Genomic DNA, 20,386 nt, shown 5'->3' with positions numbered 1-20,386 from the left:
AGCCGCCCCCTCCCCACGTCGTCGTCGGCTCCCCGCTCCCCCTGCTCATGGGTGCTCGCTCCCTCTCGCAAATTAATAAGTAAGAGAGCGCGCACGAGGGGGCGGCGGGGCAGCGGCAGAAGGAGGAGCCCCGCTGAGGGCGGGCCCAGAAGAGGCGGCGGCTCCGTCCCGCACCGGGATTCCGGCTCGGAGCCCACGGCCGGCGCTTAGAGATGACGTCACCGCCTCCGTCTACGTCCTCGCCCGCCCTGTAAGGCAGCGCGTGGGAGGCGAGGCTCCGCCCACCAGGGGCGCGGCGCTCGGATAGGTAGGCCGGCTCGCGCGAGTGACATTCCTGCCGGGCTCCGCCCCCTTTGGCCCCGCCCCGCCCCAGAAGTACACCCGGCTGAAGCGGCCGTCGGCTGTGTGGTCCGCGGCGCGGCGATGGGCGGAGGGGAGAACGCGCTGTGCGCCCTGGGGCTGTGCGCCCTGGGGCTGTGCGCCCTGCCGCTAATTCGCGGAGCCGCGGTGAGCGGGGCGGGGCTGCGGGGGCGGCCTGGGGCCGGGGGGGCGCGGAGGGGGCGTGCAGCGGCTGGGCCCGCGCGCGGAGCAGTGGGAGAGGCGCGGCAGCGGGCAGGGAAGGGCCCTGAAGCGGGGGCGGAAGGGTGGGGGTGCTGGCCCAGGTGGGGGGCCCGGCGCGGCGGGTAGAGTGGGGGCGGCGCAGGTTTGGGAGCCGGAGCGGGCGGGGCGGCCGAGGCGCGCGGAGCGGTCCCGGAGACCGTGCGTGCCCGGACAAGCCTGCCGCGGGCGGGGAAGGGTCCCGGGGCAGGCCCGGCAGGCCGCGCGCGCTCCCTCGGGGCGGACGGAGCCCGGGGCTGGCGGGGCGCCCGGCCGGCACGGGGACGGGAGGGAGGCTGCGCGAGTTCCCGCGGGAAGCGTCCTCTTTAATCTGCTGTAAATCACTGGGGCTGTGTTTCCGGCCATCCCACGTTCGCGCAGAAATGGGTTGGGGCCGAGATTGTGGCATTGCATTGGGACCCGTGATCATACTTGGTAACGTATCCGGACACCGCAAGCTCAGAGGATCGGATTGCGGGGCCCCGGAGCGTTAGCCTCAAACCGCAGTGTGCAGGTTTGCGTTCGCCGCTCCCCCGAGGGGCTCGAAGTCCGCAGTCGGGCTGGGGGCTGGGGGCTGGGGGCTGCGTCGTCCTCTCTCTGCCGGAGGGCGACAGGAGGCCCAGGCTCTCCACACCCAGCGATCTGCTGAGTTTCCTGGAAGCCGGTTTGGCTACAGCGTTGCTGTGTTTCTCCCCTGAAAAGGATGTCCTTTCTGATTTTAGTGCTTTTATTTTCATTTCTTGATTTTTAATTTTAATTTAATTTTATTTAAATTCAATTAATTAACGTATATTACCGTTTCAGAGGTGGAGTTCAGTGACTCATGCGTTGCGTATCACACCCAGTGCTCATCACATCTCCTGCCCTCCTTGATGCCCATCACCCAGCCCCCCACCCCCATCCAGTCCAGCAGCCCTCAGTGTGTTTCCTAGAGTGAAGAGTCTCTTATGCTTTGTCTCCCTCTCTGATTTCGTTTTATCTTTCCCTCCCTTCCCCTAGGATCCTCTCTGTTGTTTCTTAAATTCCACATATGAGTGAGATCATATGATCGTTGTCTTTCTCTGATTGACTTATTTCACTTAGCATAATATCCTCTAGTTCCATCCGTGTCGATGTAAATGGCAAGATTTCTTTCTTTTCTTTTATTTTTGATGGCTCAGTAATTTTCATTGTACATATACCACATCATCTCTCTCCATTTATCTGTTGATGGACATCTGGGCTCTTCGCATAGTTTGGCTATTGTGGACATTGCTGCTATAAACACTGGGGGCCGGTGCCCCTTTGGATCACTACTTTTGTGTCTTTTGGGTAAATATTAGTGCAATTGCTGGGTGTAGGGTAGGTTTATTTTTAACTTCTTGAGGAACCTCCATACTGTTATTTAAACTTAAAAAAAGCTTTTATTTATTTTTTTAAAGATTTTATTTATGTATTGGAGAGAGAGAGAGCAGGGGCGCGGGCATGAGTAGGGGGAGGGGCAGGGGGGGAGGGAGAAGCAGACTTCCCTCTGAGGGGGGAGCCCCACGTGGCACTGGATCCCAGACCTTGGAATCATAACCTGAGCCAAAGTCAGAGGCTTAACCCACTGAGCCACCGAGGCACCCCAGATTTTATTTCTTTATTTGTTTTTTAAGATTTTGTTTATTTATCTGAGAGAGACAGCAGGAGCAGGGGTGGAGAAGAGGGAGAAGCAGCCTCCGTGCTGAGCAGGGAGCCCAGTGGGGGGCTGGATCCCGGAACTCCAGGGACATGACCTGCATTGAAGGCAGATGCTTAACCAACTAAGCCACCCAGGCGCCCCTTGATTTATTTTAGAGAGAGAGAGAGAGCAGAGCAGAGGGGGAAAGAATTCAAGAGACTCTGTGAGCTGAGCGCAGAGCCCATTACAGGGCTTGATCTCACAACCTTGAGATCCTGACCTGAGCCAGAACCCAGAGTCAGATGCTTAACCGACCGTGCCCCCCAGGCGTCCCTGATTTTAGTGCTTTGTAAATACGGTCTGTGTGTCAGTTTCAGGTTGTTTGTCGAATTCCTGAGTTCAGTCCAGTCTTGGTGTTTTCCTGACCGGAGGGCATTCCTACCTAACACCTTCTTCTAGGTGCCCTCCGCCCCTGGGGCTGCCTGTTTCTGCCCGTGTATTTGCCAGGTGTGCATAAGCAGATTTTTCCAGAGCACGTTCAGAATGAGATCAGCCAGGTCCGATGGCTTGTCGATTTCTCTGTCCTCGTCATATTTCCGCCTTCCACGCTGGTGGCTCCCAGATTCCTCGATGGGGGGACTCTTTGTGTCCTGTAGTCAAGCATGTCTGGTGATGTCTGCAAGACCACGTTGACGCACTGAAAAACTTGACCCAGAGAGCCTTTTCTTTCTTTTTCTCCTTTTTTATTGTGAATTTCATTGTTTTTTGTGGCGAATATTCCACCGTGTATATATACCCCATCTTCCTTACCTGTTCATCGATCACCGTGGACTCTCTGGGTGTTTTCATATCGAGGCTGTTGTAAATAATCCTTCCAGGAACACAGGGGTGTATATGTCTTTTCACATGGGTGAGGTTAATCCCAGAAGTTGCATTGCTGGGTCGTGGGGTAGTTCTATTTTTACTTTCTTGACGAACCTCCATCCCGTTTTCCAGAGGAGCTGCGCTACTCTGTACTCCCACCAACAGTCCGGGAGGGTTCCCTTTTCTCCACAGCCTCACCCCAACACTGGGCTATTTCTTGTCTCTTTGATCCCAGCTCTTCTGACAAGAGCCAGGTGAAATCTCATTGTGGTTTTGATTTGCATTTCCCTGATGATGGGTGATGCTGAGCATCTTTTCACGGGTTTGTTGGCCATCTCTGTCGTCTTTGGAAAATGTCTACTCGGGTCCTGTGCCCATGTTTTAAGCTGGTTGTTTGTTTTTTTTGTTAACGGAGTTGTATGAGTTCTTTGTCTGTTTGGGACGTTAAGCCCTTGTTGGGTATGTCGTTCACAAGTATCTTCTCCCGTTCGTTCGGTCGATTGCCACTTCATTTTGTCGATGGTTTCCTTCGCTGTGCAGAAGCAGAGAGCCTTTGATTCCATGAAACTTGGTCGTGCATCAGAATGTGTTGCTTGGTGCTTAGTCAGGGTCCGTTCTTCCATCAGCTCCTTGTCATACATGCTGAAGCTTTAAGGCGGAGAGAACTTGGAATCTGCACCTTCTGGAAATTGCCTGCCAGCCTGTCTTCGAAGGTGCAGGGGAAATGCCTCTCTTCTCAGCGTGGTTGCAATATACCCACTGGGCTGGGCTCAGGGTTCTCAGGACCCCTTCCTGGACCTTCCTCTCTGTGAGGCTGGGGTTGCCCGGAAGGAGATGCTCACTTCAGATGGGTGGCATGTTCTTGTTCACTGAAGGGTTAAGCTTCTCGCAGGCTCTTCAGGGCTTCCCCACTGGAGTCTTGGGGGTGTGCAAATGCTGGATGGCTGTGGTTCCCACATGCCATTGCAATTCCTTAGGGATGTCTTGACACAGAAGTGAGGGGCTGGAGGGGCCTTGGGGCCTGAGGGGAGGGCGGAGAGCAGGGGGACCTCTGGCTGGGGCGAGCCCCATGGGGGTGGGAGCATTGCTGCCGGTAGGTGGGCCTCCGGTGGGACCATGGGGAACCCTTCGTCCTCTGGTTCCAGGAAAACTGTACTCACAACAGCTGGTAGCCGTCTGCTGATTCCAGTTTTTAAATTATTGGATCATGTAGTTTTATCTTGGTTGCTGAGTGGGGGGGGGGGCTTACATTTTGCCCCACCCTTGTCCTGGGCCTGGGTGGTCAGGGCACACAGGAAGGGTCCCCAGCATGCCACCAGCGTACAGCTGAGACCACCCACCCTCCCAGCCCCACTCCTTCTGGCTGGGGGGTGGGAGCACCGGGTTCTGGCATCCCAGAGCCGACACTGGGCCGAACTCGGGGCGGAGTGGGGGTGGGGCGGAGGCCGGTGGCCCCGACACCACAGTGGCTGGGGCACAGGACAGGACTTTTTTTTTTACTGTTTTTTGCCACTTGAAGCGTCCCCTTGCTGGCTGAGCCGGTGAGCCTCATCCGGACAGAAGGAAATGGCCTCCATTATGTTACTGACCAGGCTGAGTTCCAGGAAGGAAAGCCGCTTTCCTCTTGAGATATTTTTTTCTTTTTTACAAGGTGTTTAATTTTTGAGGTTTGATTTTGAAGTACCTTTGGACTTTTTAAGTTACCGAAATAGTCCAGATGGTTGTGCAACAGCGTCCGTGGGCTGGAGGCCACCGTATTCTACACTTTCAGACGGTTACTTTTGAGTGCCCTGCATGTTAGCCTGATAGAAAAGAAAAAACGATACCCTCAAAAAAAAAAAAAAAAAAACACCTCCCGCCAACTAAAATAGCACAGACTAAGAGCACTGGTAGTGACCTTGCAGACCTCTAGAGGAGGGTGTCTGCACTCCATGCTCAGAATGGGGCAAAGGTTGAAACAGGTGCTGACCTTCTGTCCCCAGACTCCCTTCAAGTCCCCTGCTGTCCCACCCCTGTCCTCAGGCTGAGTTGTTCTCAGTCTTTCTTCTCTTCCATGATCTTCACACGCTTATAGAGTACTGACCCATCGTTTAGTACAACGCTTCTCAGTTTGGGTTTGTGTGCTGGCTTTTTGTGAATAAATGTGAGTTTGGCATTTTGGGGAAAAATACCATAGAGGCGACTTTGTGTCCTTTCACCTGCACCATCTCAAAAGACACATGACACAGGACATCGATTTGTTCCTTCCGTGGCGACGCTGACTTTGACAGTTCAGGTGGTGTTTGCCAGGTGTCTTCACAGTAAACTTAATAATATTTTCTCCGTCTGTAATTAGCAAGTATCTTCAGGGGCATTGCCTTTGAAAGTGTGTAAATATTCTGTTTTCGCAGGAGCTTTCGTTCACGAACGTGCGTTCATTGATACGTTCTTGCCTGAAACAGTTATGACTGTGGTGTTGGCAGAGGGAAGCCCACCTGAATCTGATTTTGTTCCTTTATGTTTCGCCCAAATTACAATGTACCCTAAACCACTAGAAACTAAAAATGGAACCTCATCAGTGTCCGTGGGAAGGGAAAAAAAGGGATGTGGAGACGAGGAATAAAGGAAGCGAAAGCCTGAAAAGCAGGCAAAAAAGAATCCGAGAAAGTGGGATATTAAAAACACAACATGAGATGGCAGGAGGAAACGTAAATACGGTGATGGTCCAGCACCTGCAAATAGGTGGAACTCGTTTCCGAATGATCGGGTTGGCGTAGAAGGGAAAGTCTAGCGAGGTGGTGTTTTCAGAGCTCTGCCTAAAAGGAAGTAGCGCGGCTGGGCGGGAAGCAGACGGGGTGAAGGTGGACGGCAGGCCCTTCTCGGCTAGAGATGCGAGGAGTGGTAGCAGCACAGTCCGGCAAGAGAGTCTTGCAGTCCTGCGCGTGCCGGGAGCTGCCGCGAGGAGCCGCTTCGGGGTTACGGAGGAGTGTCACGGAGCGGGCCGGCTCGTAGACCCGAATTCAGCGGACGGCAGGGGTGCAGGGCTTTAACTGCAGCGGTCATGACATCGCACGCATCCGCCCGAGCGGCCGCAGCACACACAGCAGAAGCTGGCGTAATTGTCTGGTGAAATCTGACATCCATGAACTTGGTCGAGCTTTTACTGTACCTCAAACACCAATAGAGCGAGCAGAAAACCATCAGTAACGATGTAAAACGTCAGGACCACACCACGAGGGGGCTCCAGTGTGTGTGCACGCAGGTGGCAGGTGCACACACTCAGATCCCCTGTTCCCAGCCAGCAGATGATGTGCTTTGTTGACACATAAATACGTAGTCGCTGAACAGATGAACTAGAACAAAAGCAAATGGTCGGGGCACCTGGGTGGCCCGGTCCCTTGAGCGTCCGAGTCTTGCTTTTGGGTCAGGTCACGGTCTCCGAGTCGTGGGATCGAAGCCGTGTCGGGCTCAGCACTCAGCGGGGAGTCTGCTTGGGATTCTGTCTCCCTCTCCTCCTACGCATCCCCCTGCTCGTGCACTCTCTCTGAAATAAATAAATAAATCATTTCAAAAAAAGCAATATTCAGGCCCAGACGACTCAGTCCTGGCCGGGCCAGCAGGTTAGACAGCAACAATGGGAAGAGTGGACCTGAGCACATGTTTTGGGAAACGAAAGAACATTTTGCCCCGGAGTAGCACTGGTCCGGATCCCAAGTGCAAAAGCACAGAGATCCGTAGGAAGTTCCCAACATGGGCTCCCCCAACAGAGCCCACCCCCGTGAGGTGGCAGGTGGCTGTCCCCGTGTGTGCTCGCACGTGTCCCGCTGGAGGATGTGTGCGGCTCCGTGTGCAGCAGGGGCTTCTCTTGATGACCCCCATCTCCTTTTTTGGATCGAAGGTGCCCCTGCCAGGCGGTGAGCCCGAGTGCGGCCCCGATGAGTACAAGCCTGAGGGTCTCAGCCGGTGCTGCAAGCAGTGTCCTGCCGGTGAGTCCCAGGGCATCTTCTGGAGCCTTGAGGGGCGGCCCTCCCAGGCTGGAGAAGGGCGGCTGTGGGCCCTTGGAGCACACAGAGCTGGAGGCTGGGCGGGGAGACCCCCCCTGGCTCAGGTGGGTGGACCGCTCCTTGGCAGCCAGCCCCCCATCTTGGCCCCCTGGGGGGCCTCTCCTGTGAACAGGGTTGTGGGCTTGTTTTGTTCAGGGAGGTCCTTCAGCAGGCTGGAGGACAACATGGGGGTGCACGGCCAGGCCGGATGCTCCTAGCTGTCCTCCCGTTGGGGTGACTGCGGACCCCTGGCGAGGAGGGTCCTAGCGGGGCAGGGGCGACCACGGTGCTCAGGCACAGCACGTGCACGGAGGCTTACTCACCTTCGTGAGGATGCTCTGAATGACCCCATAGAGCAGGAGGGGGCCGCAGGCCTCGGGTGCCTGCTCTGCCCACCCCCCACAGCATGTACCTCATCTCCACTCGCAGACGGATGTGCACACGCCGTCCGTGAGAGTTCCTTCACGGATCTCGTCTTTGCGCGGGCCAGCCACATCCCTCTACCCATCGCCACCGGCGTCACCCACGGCCCCGCACACTCCCTGCGCCCGCAGGGCTCCCGTTTCGGGTACTGAAGGTCCCCACCTGGCCCACTCCCCTGACACGCTCCCAGCACAGCTCTGTACGCACCAGGCATGTGGGCATGGATTAGCCCCGGGCGCTTCGACTGGGAACCTTGTGAACTCAGCCTGTGTGCAGGTCCGGGGTGTGACAGCCGCCTCCCAGCAAGGGCTGATTGTCTCAGCTACGGCCTTTGCCCGAGGCAAGCGCTAGACCGGGGGGCTCCTCCGGGACTGGTCAGAGACTCTGTCTCGAGCCCTCCGGCGTTCCCTGTAGATGAGCCGGGAGCTGTCAGCCCACCCCGGGGGCATGGGGCGGACACACAGACGTTACCGGCCACAGGAGCCTCCAGTGTGTATGCTCAAAACCACCTGCTGACACGTGTTCCAAGATGTCGCTGAAAGCCGTGGGGCACCAGGTCCCCAGTTCCTGGGACACGTGAGGCCAAGTGTCAGTCCAGAACGTTCCAAGGAGATAGTGGCGAGGTCTGGTCCTCCAGTAGAGGCCTCGGGGTCGGGTCCGCTCTGGGCCCCCACCTCACCTCTGTGTTCCCTCCTTTTCAGGCTCTCATGTCAGCGCGGACTGTGGGGTAAACCATGGTGTTACGATATGTAGCCCATGCGAACCCGAAAGCTTCCTCTCCCACCCAAACGAGGAGACCAGCTGCCAGCCGTGCACTCAGTGTCGGGCGGGTAAGTGCGCTGCAGTCCGGCACAGTGGGATCTCGGGGTTTGGAAACGTAGCCTCCTGGCCTCAGCTTGTCGGCGTTGCCCCAAACGGAATGATGTCAGATGAACACAATGACAGAGCTGCAGGGTACCGATCTCGGGGTGTTCTTATCATGATGGTGGGTGCACCTGGTTAAAGAATCAGCCTTCCGGGAGTCAGGATCTTAGAGACGCTCGGGGCAAGGGTCATATACAAAAGGTTCTCTCTATTTCTATGTAGGAGCATCAAGTTGTTTTAAAAGATGTCATTCTTTAAAAAGATACTGTTTGGATTAGCAAAGAAAAGATAAGAAACTTTGAGAAAATCTAGGAAAGGATGTATAAAATTTCTGTTTATGTGAACAGACAACATTGAAGAAAGTCTACTTATGCAGAGAATCGAGATTATAAGTAAGAAGACTCTGTGTTTTAAGGATATCAGATCGCTGTGAAAGGATTCTTAGAATCAGTGGATTCCCAAGATATCCTGCTGTAGATTTTATTTCATTTTCTTTATTTTTTTTAAAGGTTTTATTTGACAGAGACACAGAGGGAACACAAGTAAGGGGAGTGGGAGAGGGAGAAGCAGGCTTCCTGCTGAGCAGGGACCCCGATGCGGGGCTCGATCTCAGGACCCTGGGATCATGACCTGAGCCCAAGACAGACGCTTAACGTCTGAGCCATCTAGGCGGCCCGCTGAAGATTTTAAGTAACAATTTTTATTTAAAAAAAAAAAATCGGAACAGGTATTTTCATGCAATCTAAGGAGCTGACAATTGTCAAAACTCTCAGGAGGAAGAGAGAGCGCGTACTCCCCCTCCCTCATGTTACGACTCAGTGCAGAGAGGCAGGGGTGGGTATTGCTGGAGGAGGAGGGGTCCCCCTGCCTACCGTTCTCTCTCTGAGGTGTCACTCACGCGGCATCCCTGGCGGCGCTGTGCTCTTCTGTGTGGGGCGAACGAGGTGAACGGAACGATGGGGGTGGCTTCTGAGCAGGTGGCCCTGGCCCCTCGGCCGGGATGCAGGGGTGAGGTCTGGCTGTTGGCCCCTCTCCGCCCCTGCACAGAAGGGAAGGGGAGGCCGGGTTCCGTGCTGGGCGCAGCCCGGTGTGGGCGGGGACGGTCCTGCCCCCGGCGCTGACCCTCAGCCCTCCCCGTTCAGACCAGGAGATGGTGGCCGCGTGCACACGGACCCGCGACCGGCAGTGCCAGTGCGCGTCGGGGAGCTTCTTCTGCGACTCACCGAGCTGCGTGGAGAATTGCTTCCGGTGTCGAAGGTGCTGGGGGCGCGGGTGTGGGCCCCCCCTGTGCTCACGGTAGCAGACCCTAAGCGCCCAGCGTGGTGGAGACGGTGCAGACACGGGGGCAGTGACGAGTCCACGCGGGGCAGAGCGCTTGGGGGGGGACTGGCCTCTTGAGCAGAGGCCCAGGGAGGGAGGAGGGAGCCGTCGAGGGTTCCGGGGGAGGAGAGGTGTAGGCAGATGGAGTGACTGCAGAGCAGCGTGAACGCGTCACCGTGAGTGACCTGTGGCTGCTGACACACGGCCACACCTGGGTGGTTGTGAGAAAACCAACAGAGGTGTGTTCTCTCACAGTCTGCAGACCAGAAGTCTGAAGCCAGGGGTCAGCGGGGCCGAGCTCCCTCTGCAGACCCTGGGGGAGGACCCTGCCTCGCCTCTTCCAGCCTCCGATGGTGCCGGCACGCCTCGGGGCTCCTGGGCTTACCTGCCTCTGCTTCTGTCCGCTTGAGGTCGTCTTCGCGTGCTTGTGTCTGTCTGTCTGCACCCGGCCTTCTCTCTGTCCCGATACACTCTTCCGTCCTGTAAGGACAGCGGTCGTGGATGAAGGCCCGCCGTAGTCTGGCGTGACCGCATCCGTCACGTGAGCATCTCTGCAAACCCCCTCCCGAGGTTCTGGGTGGACACCGACTGGGGAGGACCTCCTGGGGACGCCGACAGTGCGGAGCCCCTAAAGAGATAGCTCGCCTTTCCTTTGTGCGGCACGTCGTGAACTGACATGACCCAGACCGTGTCCAGCGGTAGCTTCCTGGACCTGCGAGTCCAAAGTGAGGACCGCTTTGAGGTCCGGTTCGATCAAGCCTCTGGCTTCTCTGGATTCGCTTGCACGTCCCCTTTTGCACGCGCTTCACCTTTGGGCTACCTTCTTTCTTCAGCTACAGCAGGGCCCGTCCTCCCAGCACACGCAGTGCTATCCAGGAACAGGGGGAGGCCCTGCCCCACCCCCCACATGTCACAGAGCATGGGACAGAGCTTTACTCCTCAGTGAACCGGTTTGGGCCAGGCAGCCGGGGAGATGCCCGGCAGTGAGAGCCCGAGGGCTGGCGGGGCATCCGGGGAGCCGGGGCTCCTCGTGACCCCTGACCTGTGGGTGGTGCGAAGGATGTTTGGGGCCGTACCAGGCAGGGCGGAATAATGCTCCGGGTTTCCTCCCTCTGTCAGATGTCCTGGCGCTGTCCTTCAGTCCTGCAATGTCACACACGATACAGTCTGTGACCCAGAAGCTGGTACGGAGGCACCAGGTAAGAGCCGGACGCCATCAGACCTGCCCCGTGAAGGTAAGACGTTAGGCTTGGCAGGCCTGGGTGCCATTCAGACTTGCGGGAATGGGCAGTGGGCTGTGTTGGGCCCATGGGCCACGGTCACGGCCCTGTCTTGAGTAAACGGAAGGCTCAGAGCCGCGCTGTGGCTCGCGTCCTAGGCTCCCGTGCCGGGCTGCGTGGGCCGACAGGGACGCTCGCTGCTGGCGTCCCGCGCCCGGCGGAGCAGGAGGGGAGGGGAGCGGCTGGGTTCCGTGAGGCCCGCGGTTTTCTCCCGGTGAGTCGGCACCTCCTCCATCTCTCCTTTCATGGGATCCCCAAAAGCAGGCCAGGTCGCTGCCTTCAGGGGCGCTCAGCTGGGACCCGAGGCTTTGAGGCGGGCAGCAGCCGAGAGCAGAGGTGAGAGGCCCCAAGCCTTTGGGCCTCTTGTGCTGAGTGTCTCTGGGAGACTCTTGCCTACTGTTGAGTCCTAGGCGGGGTTGCTTTCTTAGCTTTGATAGTTAGAGCGGAGCCCTGAACAACATGGGGCGAGGGGCGCCGGTTCCCCGCACACGGGAATATCCCCAGAGAGCCCTTGATCCCCCCAAAATCTTATCTACTGATAGCGTCCTGTTGAATGAAGCCTCTGCGGGACCGGGCAGTTGAATGACTGCTCTGTTGTGTGTTACGTGTATCCCACGTGCTGTATTGTTACGGTAACATAGAGTAGAGAGAAAACGGTAATAAGGAGATCATAAGGAAGAGCAGACACGTTGATGGTTCCATAATGTATGTATTGAAGAAATTCCACGTGTACCTGGACCCTGGCAGCTGAAACCTGTGTTGTTGAAAGGTCAGCTGTATTGGGAGAGGTGGGTGATGGCTTCCAAGATTCACGGATAGTCCCTTTGTGTTGCAAGTATCTCCTCCTCGGCGTGTCTCCTTATCTGACGGTAAGGGTGTCTTGGTGGACCGGCCCTTCGTTTTCATGTGGTCCCTTTACCGCTGTGTCCCGTACGGTTGGGACTCGTATGTCCTGTGTGAGAAATCTTCGCTCGCCTCGAGGGGTTCTGTGTGGGTTTGCCTCCCTGATTCTGTTCTGCAGTGAACCCGGCAGGGTGTGGGGTAGGAGGTCCAGGTTCGGTGTGTTTTTCCCATCTGCACATACACCTGACCCAGGATTGTGTCCTTCAAAGACCGTCCCTTCCAGCTGTAGCCAGCGTCCCTTGGTGGGGCAGCGCAGCGAGCATCCCTGTGTGAGGCTGTCCTTCTGTCCCATCTTGGGCCAAGTCCACCTAACTGCGGGCCTTGACGTCTGAGGCTCTGCGTCCGGGTCGTCCGGCTGCTCTGGGACGTTGGGGTGTCCCTTTACAGGGCAGCACCGTCTTGTGGATTTCCACAAGATTTTGGTTCGTGTAACTTGCACTTTCAACGGATACTTTAACGCCCAAGATAGAAGAACAAATTAGGAAGGGCCTAATCAGAGCATAAAGAAAATCTCGGAGTCAGACTTGGCACCATGTGAGAGATCTGCCCTGTCGTCCATCCCTCCCGGTCCCGGCTGCCGACGCCGATGACATCCTGGTGGCTGACCATCCGGGTGTAGTGGGGCTGTCCTGCCCCCGTGTCCGTGTGTCCTGTCGGTGCTGTGATGTCACCAGAGTGCTTACAGCAGGTGTCCCCTCGGGGTGGACCTGCCTGTCCCTCGGGCCACCGTGGGAGGGCCTTGCTGCCGCCAGGACTGGCCATGCTCTGCCTCCTGCTGGTGCAGGTGGAAATGCAGAGCCGGGTCCCGGGAAACCAGGACCTCCCTCCGCTCCCCTGGCCGTGCAGACCTCCTCCTTCCAGCCACCTGAGCAGGACCCCGGGTCCTCGTCTATGACACGGGAACCATGAGCCTCTCCTGCCTGCCACTAGGGCCGTTCACGACCATGATTAGCGGGAGAGAGGGCTTGGGGCCGGGGGAGACCACAGTGCCTCCTTGCCTCCCGGAGCGAGGATTTTTTGTACTCGTCACTTGGGCGAGGAACGTGAGCCTGACCCTGCTCCACCATTCTCTGTTTCGTCTCCTTCCAGGAAAAGAATTACCCAAGGATGTGTCCGTCCGTGGGCTTGTTTTATTCTTCATCGTCTTGGGCATCGTCCTCATCATTGCTATCTTCCTCGTCACGTACTGCTATAAGAAGAAAGGTAAATTAGGGTCAGGTCAGACCTGGAGGACCAGCTCCGAGTCCCCATCAGGAGCTCCGAAGTGGACCCCCTGGGTTGGGGGTCCCCCAGGAGGCTTTTGCTGTGAAAGCACAGCTGTCTTGATTTTGTCCTTCTCGTGTCTGAGCTCGGAGCTCTTCGCCTGCTCCCCGCACGCAGGTCTTAAGACCCGAATCTCCGGTCAGCTGGCTGGAGACGTCGCGTCTGGGGTGCTGTGGGCCATGGGGCAGGGAGAGACGGGCGCTGCGTCAGCGTGGGGGCGCCCGGAGGGAGGCAGGGAGCTGGGTGCGGCAGAGCCCCGAGGACGCTCCCCTCCTTGCTCCTTGCAGGCGTGTGGCCTCACCACTGGTTCTTCAGCTTCTGGAAAGGTAAGGACGCTTTGTCGTGAATTCAGAGCAGTTTCTTCCCTCGTAGAAGTCATTGCTCCGATTTCAGTTCTGATCTTTCTCTTCTTCTTGGTCTTCAGGAAGGCTGGACGGACCTGACAGCGCTGTAAGTATTGTCCTGCGGTTTCCCTAACGGTGGCACCAGGCTTTGGTGGCAGCCGAGTCCCAAAAGCCACCCGGGGTGGGTGAGCGGTGGGCGCACGGGAGCCCCTGCTTTCCAGCCTCGCGTGTGCCTGCTTATCGGAGCCCCAGAATGTGCTGGAAGAAGACTTAGATTCTGTCAGTCTAGGGCGGGGTGGAAAACGAGGCTCACAGGGGCAGAGGGGTGTGCGAGAGCGTCCCAGGGCTGCCGAAACATTCGGTGTCCGCTGGGGAGCACGAAGCAATAGAGCTCGTGGCCTGCAAGTGTGCGGGCGGAGTCTGGCATCGGGGAGGGGCGGCGGGAAGGGGGGGCTCTGTCAGAGGCGCTTGGGAGGGTCCTTTCTGCCTGCCCCCCCGGGCTGGAGACCCCAGTTGTTGTAGGGCTGAGGTGTCAGCCCGTGTCTGCCTCTCTCCCCGCGTCCGTGCGTCTCAGAGTCGGCCTGTCCGCGCACGCTCACCGCTGGTGTAGGGCTCACGTTCCTGCAGTGTGAACTCCCGCAGTCAGGTGCTTCGTGCGGGCGCAGAGCTCCGGCTGCGGACCCACGGGCGACGCGCACGGTGCGGGGAGGTGGTCCCACCCCACAGCCGTAAAGCACGTAACGCGACGGAGCCAGTCACGTGGATTGCTCACTTCCCTGGTGTGTGCAGAAGTTGTGCTCACACCAGCGTAGACTGTTAAGTGTGCAGTAGCGTTCTGTGTCCAAACCAGGGTCACACCCTCCGTAATCGATGATGCTGTAGTGCCCGGGCGCCTGGGGGTGCCCGTCGGTTAAGCCTCCGGCTCTCGATCTCATGTCAGGTCTTGCACTCGGGGTCGTGAGTTCAAGCCCGCCATTGGGCGCCACGCTGGGCGGGAGTCTGCTTAAAAGACAAAGAGATGCTTTATTGCTAGTAATTGCTACCAGTCACCTGAGCTCCCCGCTAGTTGCGCAGGTCACCAGACAAATACAGTCCTCACGAAACAGTCTGCCATTTGGTAGGAATTACCCGGTATTTCTCCCCCCAGAGTCGTGGCTTGGGAAGCACCTGTGCCGCAGGCTTCCGTGACCAAAAGACACGGTTTCGTCCTTTACTCACAGATTGGCCATCAGCAGAGTGAGTCGCTGCTGCCCCTGAATCCTGAGAGCGACGGGCCAGCCCCTGCCACAGAAACGTCCTCGTCTTGTCGCACGCTGGAGGAGGGGGGCTCAGCCGTGCAGCCCGAGGCTGGGCCCCACGCAGGCCCCTCCGAGGAGCCGGAGGAGGGCGCCGAGCTGGCGCGGGTGGTGCTCGGGGGGAGCCCCGCGGCCCCAGAGCAGGCGCTACCGACGGCAGCCCCGGCCGCCCCCGGGCCGCAGGACCGGCCCGAGGCGGCCCCTTCCCTCAGGACCCTGGAGCAGGTGGGTGAGCCGTCTGGGGGGTCCGAGGAGCGAGAGCCTCTGCTTGCTTGGCGCTCACTGTGCGCGGAGTCCGTGCTCAGGGCTAACGCGCGCGCTCTGCACGGCCCCTGTGCGCGTTTCCCGGGGCGGCTTCTGCAGCGGGCTGTGTGCTGTCTCCGCGTCCTGGAGGCTTGCGGTCCAGATGGAGGTGTGGGAGGCTGCGAGGGACCAGCGGGCCAGGCCTCTCCCCCGGCGGCTGCTCGCATCTGGCTGGCTTCGGGCTCCGGGGCTTGCGGAAGCGTCGCCCCAAGCTCTGCGTCCGTCCTCACGGGGTGTGTCCCTGTGTACGAGTCCATGTCCAGATTTCCCCTTTGCCTGAGGACGCCAGTCAGGATGGAGTGAGGCTGACCCTCACGACCTCGACAGGACTGTTGTCCGCCTGGACCCCATTCCTAACTAGTCACGTTGAGAGGTTGGGACTCAGCGTGTGGGGCTACGATTCAGCGCACAGGAGCCCGGGGCCACCTGCTGTCCGAAGGGGCTGTGACACCGAGGAGGGCGCCGAGGCTCGGAGCGTCCTAGTCCAGGGCCCGAGGCTGGGACGTGCTGGACACCACAGCTCCGGAGCGCGAGCGGGTCTCAGATGGGCCCGGCGGGCCTCGGCCAGCAAGTCCTGCGTGCCGGGCATGGCCTCTGTGCAGCCGGGGCGGCGGGGGGAGGGGCGAGCGCACACTGCGCCCCTGGATGGGCCGTGGGGTCGGGCTCGCTCGCGGGACGGCAATGGTCCCAATCCTCTGTTGCGGGGCTGCGCAGCCCGTCCTGCGGTCGACACCTGAGTTTGACGAGAGGAGCAGACACCCGCTCCGTGGCTCAGGGGAGTAGGGCTCTTCCGGAAGCGGGGACAGCATGTGCATCGAAGGGACAGAGCCAGGGTTTGGGGAATGACAGGGCCCCGTGTGTGAATCCTGAAGGCAGGGCCCAGGCGAGGATTTGAGGGCCAGGGTCCCAGGGAGGAGATCACGCGGCTCCTGTTCCGATCGCCGTGGCCCCTGGGGTCCCCTGGAGTGGGCGTGGAGGACGCCAGCTCCACCGTGGGGACTGGGTTCCTGGGCCGAGTGTCCGTAGGCAGCACCGCAGGGAGAGAGGCCCTGACGTTGTTCAGGTTCCCTGCCGGCTCGGAGACGAGTCAGTAGAGCCGTTAGGACCCTTGCCCATCTGAGCAGGAGGCCCGGGGGTCTCTCTCAGCCCGTTCTTGCCCCATGTTATGGCCGAGCAGCCCCTGCCCAGAGCGGGGAGTCCCGTGGGGGGCCAGCCGCGGGCGGGAGGCAGAGCTGGGGGCTGAAGGCGCGGCCCTCGGGCCTGCAGCCGGCGGCCTGACCTCATGCGCAGGAGAAGCGGGCGTTGGGGCTGCCGCTCTCGGGCACTCAGTGTTGGCTCTGGCCTCCGCTCGGAGCCTCTCTGGAGTCCCGTCTCGCGTTCCCTGTGCATTTCTGTGGACAGGAGTGCTGTCCGTTCATATTCCCTGGAGCAGAGCTGGGTATCCCCAGGTGACACAGCTCAGTGGGTACCTGCCTGCCTGCCCACCCGAGCAGGGGCCACTGGGCCACCTCTGGGCCCCGGCCGTGTTCTGGGGCAGCGAGCCCCGGAGGACACACGTTGGCTGTGAACTCTCGGCCCCCGGTGCAGGACTGACTCCCTGAAGGCCTTTGCCCGTCCATAGAGGCCCCATGCCCTCACCCTGCTGCTCCCTCCAACCAGATTGTGGTTGGGCTTCAGCCACACCGATTCTTCCTTCTCCTGCACCAACGTTGTTTTCTTCTCTCCACAGGAATATGAAACTAAGTATTTTGTAACAGATACATCCAATGAAGGTATGTAATCTGCATCTCTCATTTCTAGATGCTGTTAAGGTTTCATCTTGTTTGGTCTGAATGCCAAGGCCTGGTGTCCTTGTTTCTGAGAGGGGGACACTTGCCTGCGTCCAGCCGCGGGCACCATCTGTCCCCTTGGGGTGCACTATTGCGCGCTCAGGAGTGACATCATGGGACACATCATTTGTCAAACACGAGTTTTGTGGGATTCATCGGCTTTGACTACCGCTTTGATTGGAAGATGCGTTCATGTTTTGAAGGAGAAATGAAGGGGGTTAGGAATACTTGTTGCAGCCTCGACGAGCAGGCCCGCTCTTGGCTAGGACTCTGTGCTGTCTCAGGCGTTCAGGGAGGGTTTTTGGGACCTGCTACATGACAGGTGCTGTTTTACATCTCATCTTCGCTAACAGCTCTGCAAGACCACCCCTCTGGATTGATTTAAAGAGACGGTAGTCTGAAACCCGGCGAGGTTACAGAACCTGCCTCCGGTCTCAGATCCTAGCCACGGTCCCCAGCCGACAGCTGGAGGCCTTCTCAGTTTTGTGCGTCTTACAGCCTCTCTCTGGGTGTCGAGGGACAGCAAAAGCGCAGGTGACCTGCAGCAGACTGGGGATCCCATGCAGTTCCCGACTTCCCCGGATCTTTGGCTCCATCTCCCAGGCTCCAGTAATGAGCCACAGGCAGGGCAAGAGCCTTGGCCCCACCTCGGTCTCCCGGCCCCTGGACCCGATTTCTGGGACATCGGCGGGGTCCCACAGGACCTCCCACCTCCTGGGTGTGGCGTGCTGGTTTGGCGTGCTGGTTGGCGCCCAGCCCTGGGGCACGCTGGCGACACCTGGGACCTATCCCTGGGGAGCTGTGACAGCAGGGGCCACACGGTCCTCCCAGAAATGTAAACAGTCCTCCTTTCTGCTTTTACTTTTTTTCAGACAGGATCTACTATGAATTTGAAAAAAGGATTTCTGATAAACACTGGAAAACATTTATGAGGTTTATCGGGCTGCAGGACCATGACATTGACATTTGCGAATGCCAAAACCCCGGCAATTTGATGGAGCAGCATCACCAGATGCTGCTTAGGTGGAGAATCCAGTTGGGAAGGGAAGCCTCTGTTTTTAAACTCTTCGCTGCCCTCCATAAGATGCAGCTACACACGTACTTGGAAAATATTATAAACGGGTTAGTTGCCGAAGGCATCCTGGTCAGACGTTCGGAGACCGCGGATTAAAGTTTTGGCTCGGGATCATGCCGTTAAGCCGGATCCTGAATGGACGTGATCTGACCTCCTTTCCCCGTTTGCATCTTACTGGAAACTTCTGGAATCCATGGTGGGGCTGTGCACATTTTCTATATAGATTGTACAGGTAGTTTGCAATGGGGAGGTCAGTTCTACATGCCAGCAAGAGTGCTTCCTGCGGGGCCAGACCAGCTGTGGGGACTGCCTGTGGCCAAGGCAGCAGAGGTGGGCAGGATCTACGTGGATCCCAGCGAGTCCTGAGCTGGTTGGGCCGGGAGCCGGGACTGCTGGCTGCACTCACATTGCGCAGCCCTTTCCCCAGGCACTGAGGCGGGAGGCCGTTTTTCTGCACTGATCAACTGCTAAATCTCAGAGATCTCGGATGTCCCCATGACCTGGAACACTCTGCCTCTGACTGAGGTTCCCCTATGTAAGTAGGAGTAACTTAATGATTTGACCTTATGTCGTATTTATCACAAGTATAGATAATATATCATTACATTTTTTTCTATATTTATAGTTGTGTTTTTTCATATTTTTTTACTAGAGAGAGTTCAAGCAGGGGGAGCGGCAGGGAGAGGGAGAAGCAGGCTCCCTGCTGGGCTCGATTCCAAGACCCCGGGATCATGACCTGATGCGAAGGCAGACGCTTAACTGTCTGAGCCACTCAGGCGCCCCTATAGTTTTCTTTTCTCTTTTTTTGTTTTTTTTTTTTGTTTTTTTAAGATTTTATGTAGCTTAGAGAATTTCTGTGAGCAGGGGGAGGGGCAGAGGGAGAGAGGCAATCCTAAGCCGACTCCCTGCCCAGTGCAGAGCCTGCCATTGGGCTCCCGTCTCAAACCCTAACATCAACTTGAGCCGAAATCAAGAGCCAGGTGCTTAGCCTACTGAGCCACTTAGGGACCCCTGCAATTAAGTTTTACCTAATAAAACTTACATTTTAAATCGTGTTTCCTTTTATTTCCGGTGGGTACACAACGTGGGTGTGAATCCTTGGCAGGGGCTTCATGCACAGAGGATGACACGGACCCCAAGGCTGTAATTTGCCAGAGGCAGGGCTCTGGACTGAGGATCGGAGGCTGGAGAAGCCTCTTCTGGTTTGTGGTGTTCCTCCCATTGCTTGCCTCAGAAGGTGAGCTCCACTCTGCCCCCCTCACCCCGAACATCACCGGTCCCTCGAGTTAGGCACAGATTTGCCTGCTTCTTCCCATCCAGCACCCAGCCTCTTCAACTCCCAGTTAAAGGAAATGCCACACCTGCTCCGTCATCTGAGATGTTGGTCGCCACCCGCTCCCTTGTCCCCCTCCCCCCCCCCCCCCCCCCCGTCTCCCCATCTCCCCCGCTGTGCCAGGGTTTGCTGCTTCCTGGGGCTCTCCCCGGACTGTGTGCTCACCCCGCTAGTCCAGGCCACCATTCACTGTCCTCTAGACGACTGAAAGGCTTCAGTCTGGCTGTCCTCCGGGTCTCTCTAGTTCGTTCTGCCACCCTGGGCATTCTGAGCGTTCTAAAGCACAAATCCAGCCGTGCCCGGTCCTGTGGGGACCCTTCAGCGGCTCCGTGCCATTCTTGACTCTGCTTACAAGATGCCTCCAAAAGGTCGAGCCCTGGCCTGTGCCTCAGGCCCCATCTCTTGCCAGGGCTGTTCTGCGCGTTCTGCACTACCGTGCAGTTTTCAGTGGCTTGCTTTCTGCGGGGGTCATCTGCTGGACAGCCCTCTCCCTGGCATGCACTTCCCACCCATCCGCAATCCCATCCTCTAAGCTTCCTTCCAACCAGTCCTCCGTCCTGGCCAGCCCATTCCTGTCTCTGGACGGCCCTGTCTCTGGACCAGCGGGCTGGGGCTGGGGCTTGTCCCCACGCCCTTGGGTGCAATGCTAACTTCAGCAAGCGTGCGTGAGCTGTGTCCTTAATGCCTGTCTCCCGAGGCCGAACTGCAACACACACACACACACATCCCCCCCCTCGACCCCCCCGCTGGCACCGAACCCCGCGCCCGGGCGGCAACGGGTCTCCTCCTAGGTCGGCAAATGGAATGGGTGTCCCCCCGCGTGCTCTAGGAAGCAGGGACAACTACAACTCCTAGCATGCCCCGAGGCGGCGGCGCCCTGAGTCCGCGGTGGTTGCCTGGCGACCGGGCGTGTCCCGGAAGGCGGGCGGGGCGTTGGTTGCATCAGATTCTGGGAAGCCGAGTCTCTTTGGCTGGTTTGCAATTTCTAAGCTGTCCCGTTCCTCTGGGGAGCAGGGTGAGTGCGCGCGG

General features: G+C 58.2%; 1 protein-coding gene across 2 annotated transcripts; it reads left to right on the top strand.

The window, feature by feature from the left end:
• The first annotated feature begins 366 nt into the window (after window positions 1-366).
• Window positions 367-19,074, top strand: LOC118520041 (tumor necrosis factor receptor superfamily member 25-like). Of its 2 annotated transcripts, none has more exons than XM_036067782.2 (11): window positions 367-507; window positions 6,981-7,068; window positions 8,250-8,378; window positions 9,555-9,669; window positions 10,852-10,931; window positions 13,005-13,118; window positions 13,466-13,504; window positions 13,603-13,628; window positions 14,743-15,042; window positions 16,850-16,892; window positions 17,822-19,074. In XM_036067782.2, the coding sequence occupies exons 1-11, from the start codon at window positions 424-426 to the stop codon at window positions 18,118-18,120; spliced, it is 1,317 nt and encodes a 438-aa protein (XP_035923675.2). In that variant the 5' UTR covers window positions 367-423; the 3' UTR covers window positions 18,121-19,074. The 2 variants fall into 2 exon arrangements, with proteins under 2 accessions (XP_035923675.2, XP_035923673.2); XM_036067780.2 differs by having other exon boundaries at window positions 10,852-10,967.
• The last annotated feature ends 1,312 nt before the right edge of the window (window positions 19,075-20,386 follow it).

This window comes from Halichoerus grypus, chromosome 11, assembly GCF_964656455.1.
Source record: "Halichoerus grypus chromosome 11, mHalGry1.hap1.1, whole genome shotgun sequence".
NCBI lineage: Eukaryota > Metazoa > Chordata > Mammalia > Carnivora > Phocidae > Halichoerus > Halichoerus grypus.
Note: the sequence above shows the minus strand (reverse complement) of the source record. Positions and strands in the feature narration are given on the sequence as shown.

Excerpts from the sequence above, each read along its gene's own strand:
- LOC118520041 (XM_036067780.2), top strand. The coding sequence starts at position 424 with ATGGGCGGAGGGGAGAACGCGCTGTGCGCCCTGGGGCTGTGCGCCCTG. Across the intron at positions 13,505-13,602 it reads GTTCTTCAGCTTCTGGAAAG|GAAGGCTGGACGGACCTGAC; the intron begins GTAAGGACGCTT and ends CTTGGTCTTCAG. Across the intron at positions 16,893-17,821 it reads AACAGATACATCCAATGAAG|ACAGGATCTACTATGAATTT; the intron begins GTATGTAATCTG and ends ACTTTTTTTCAG.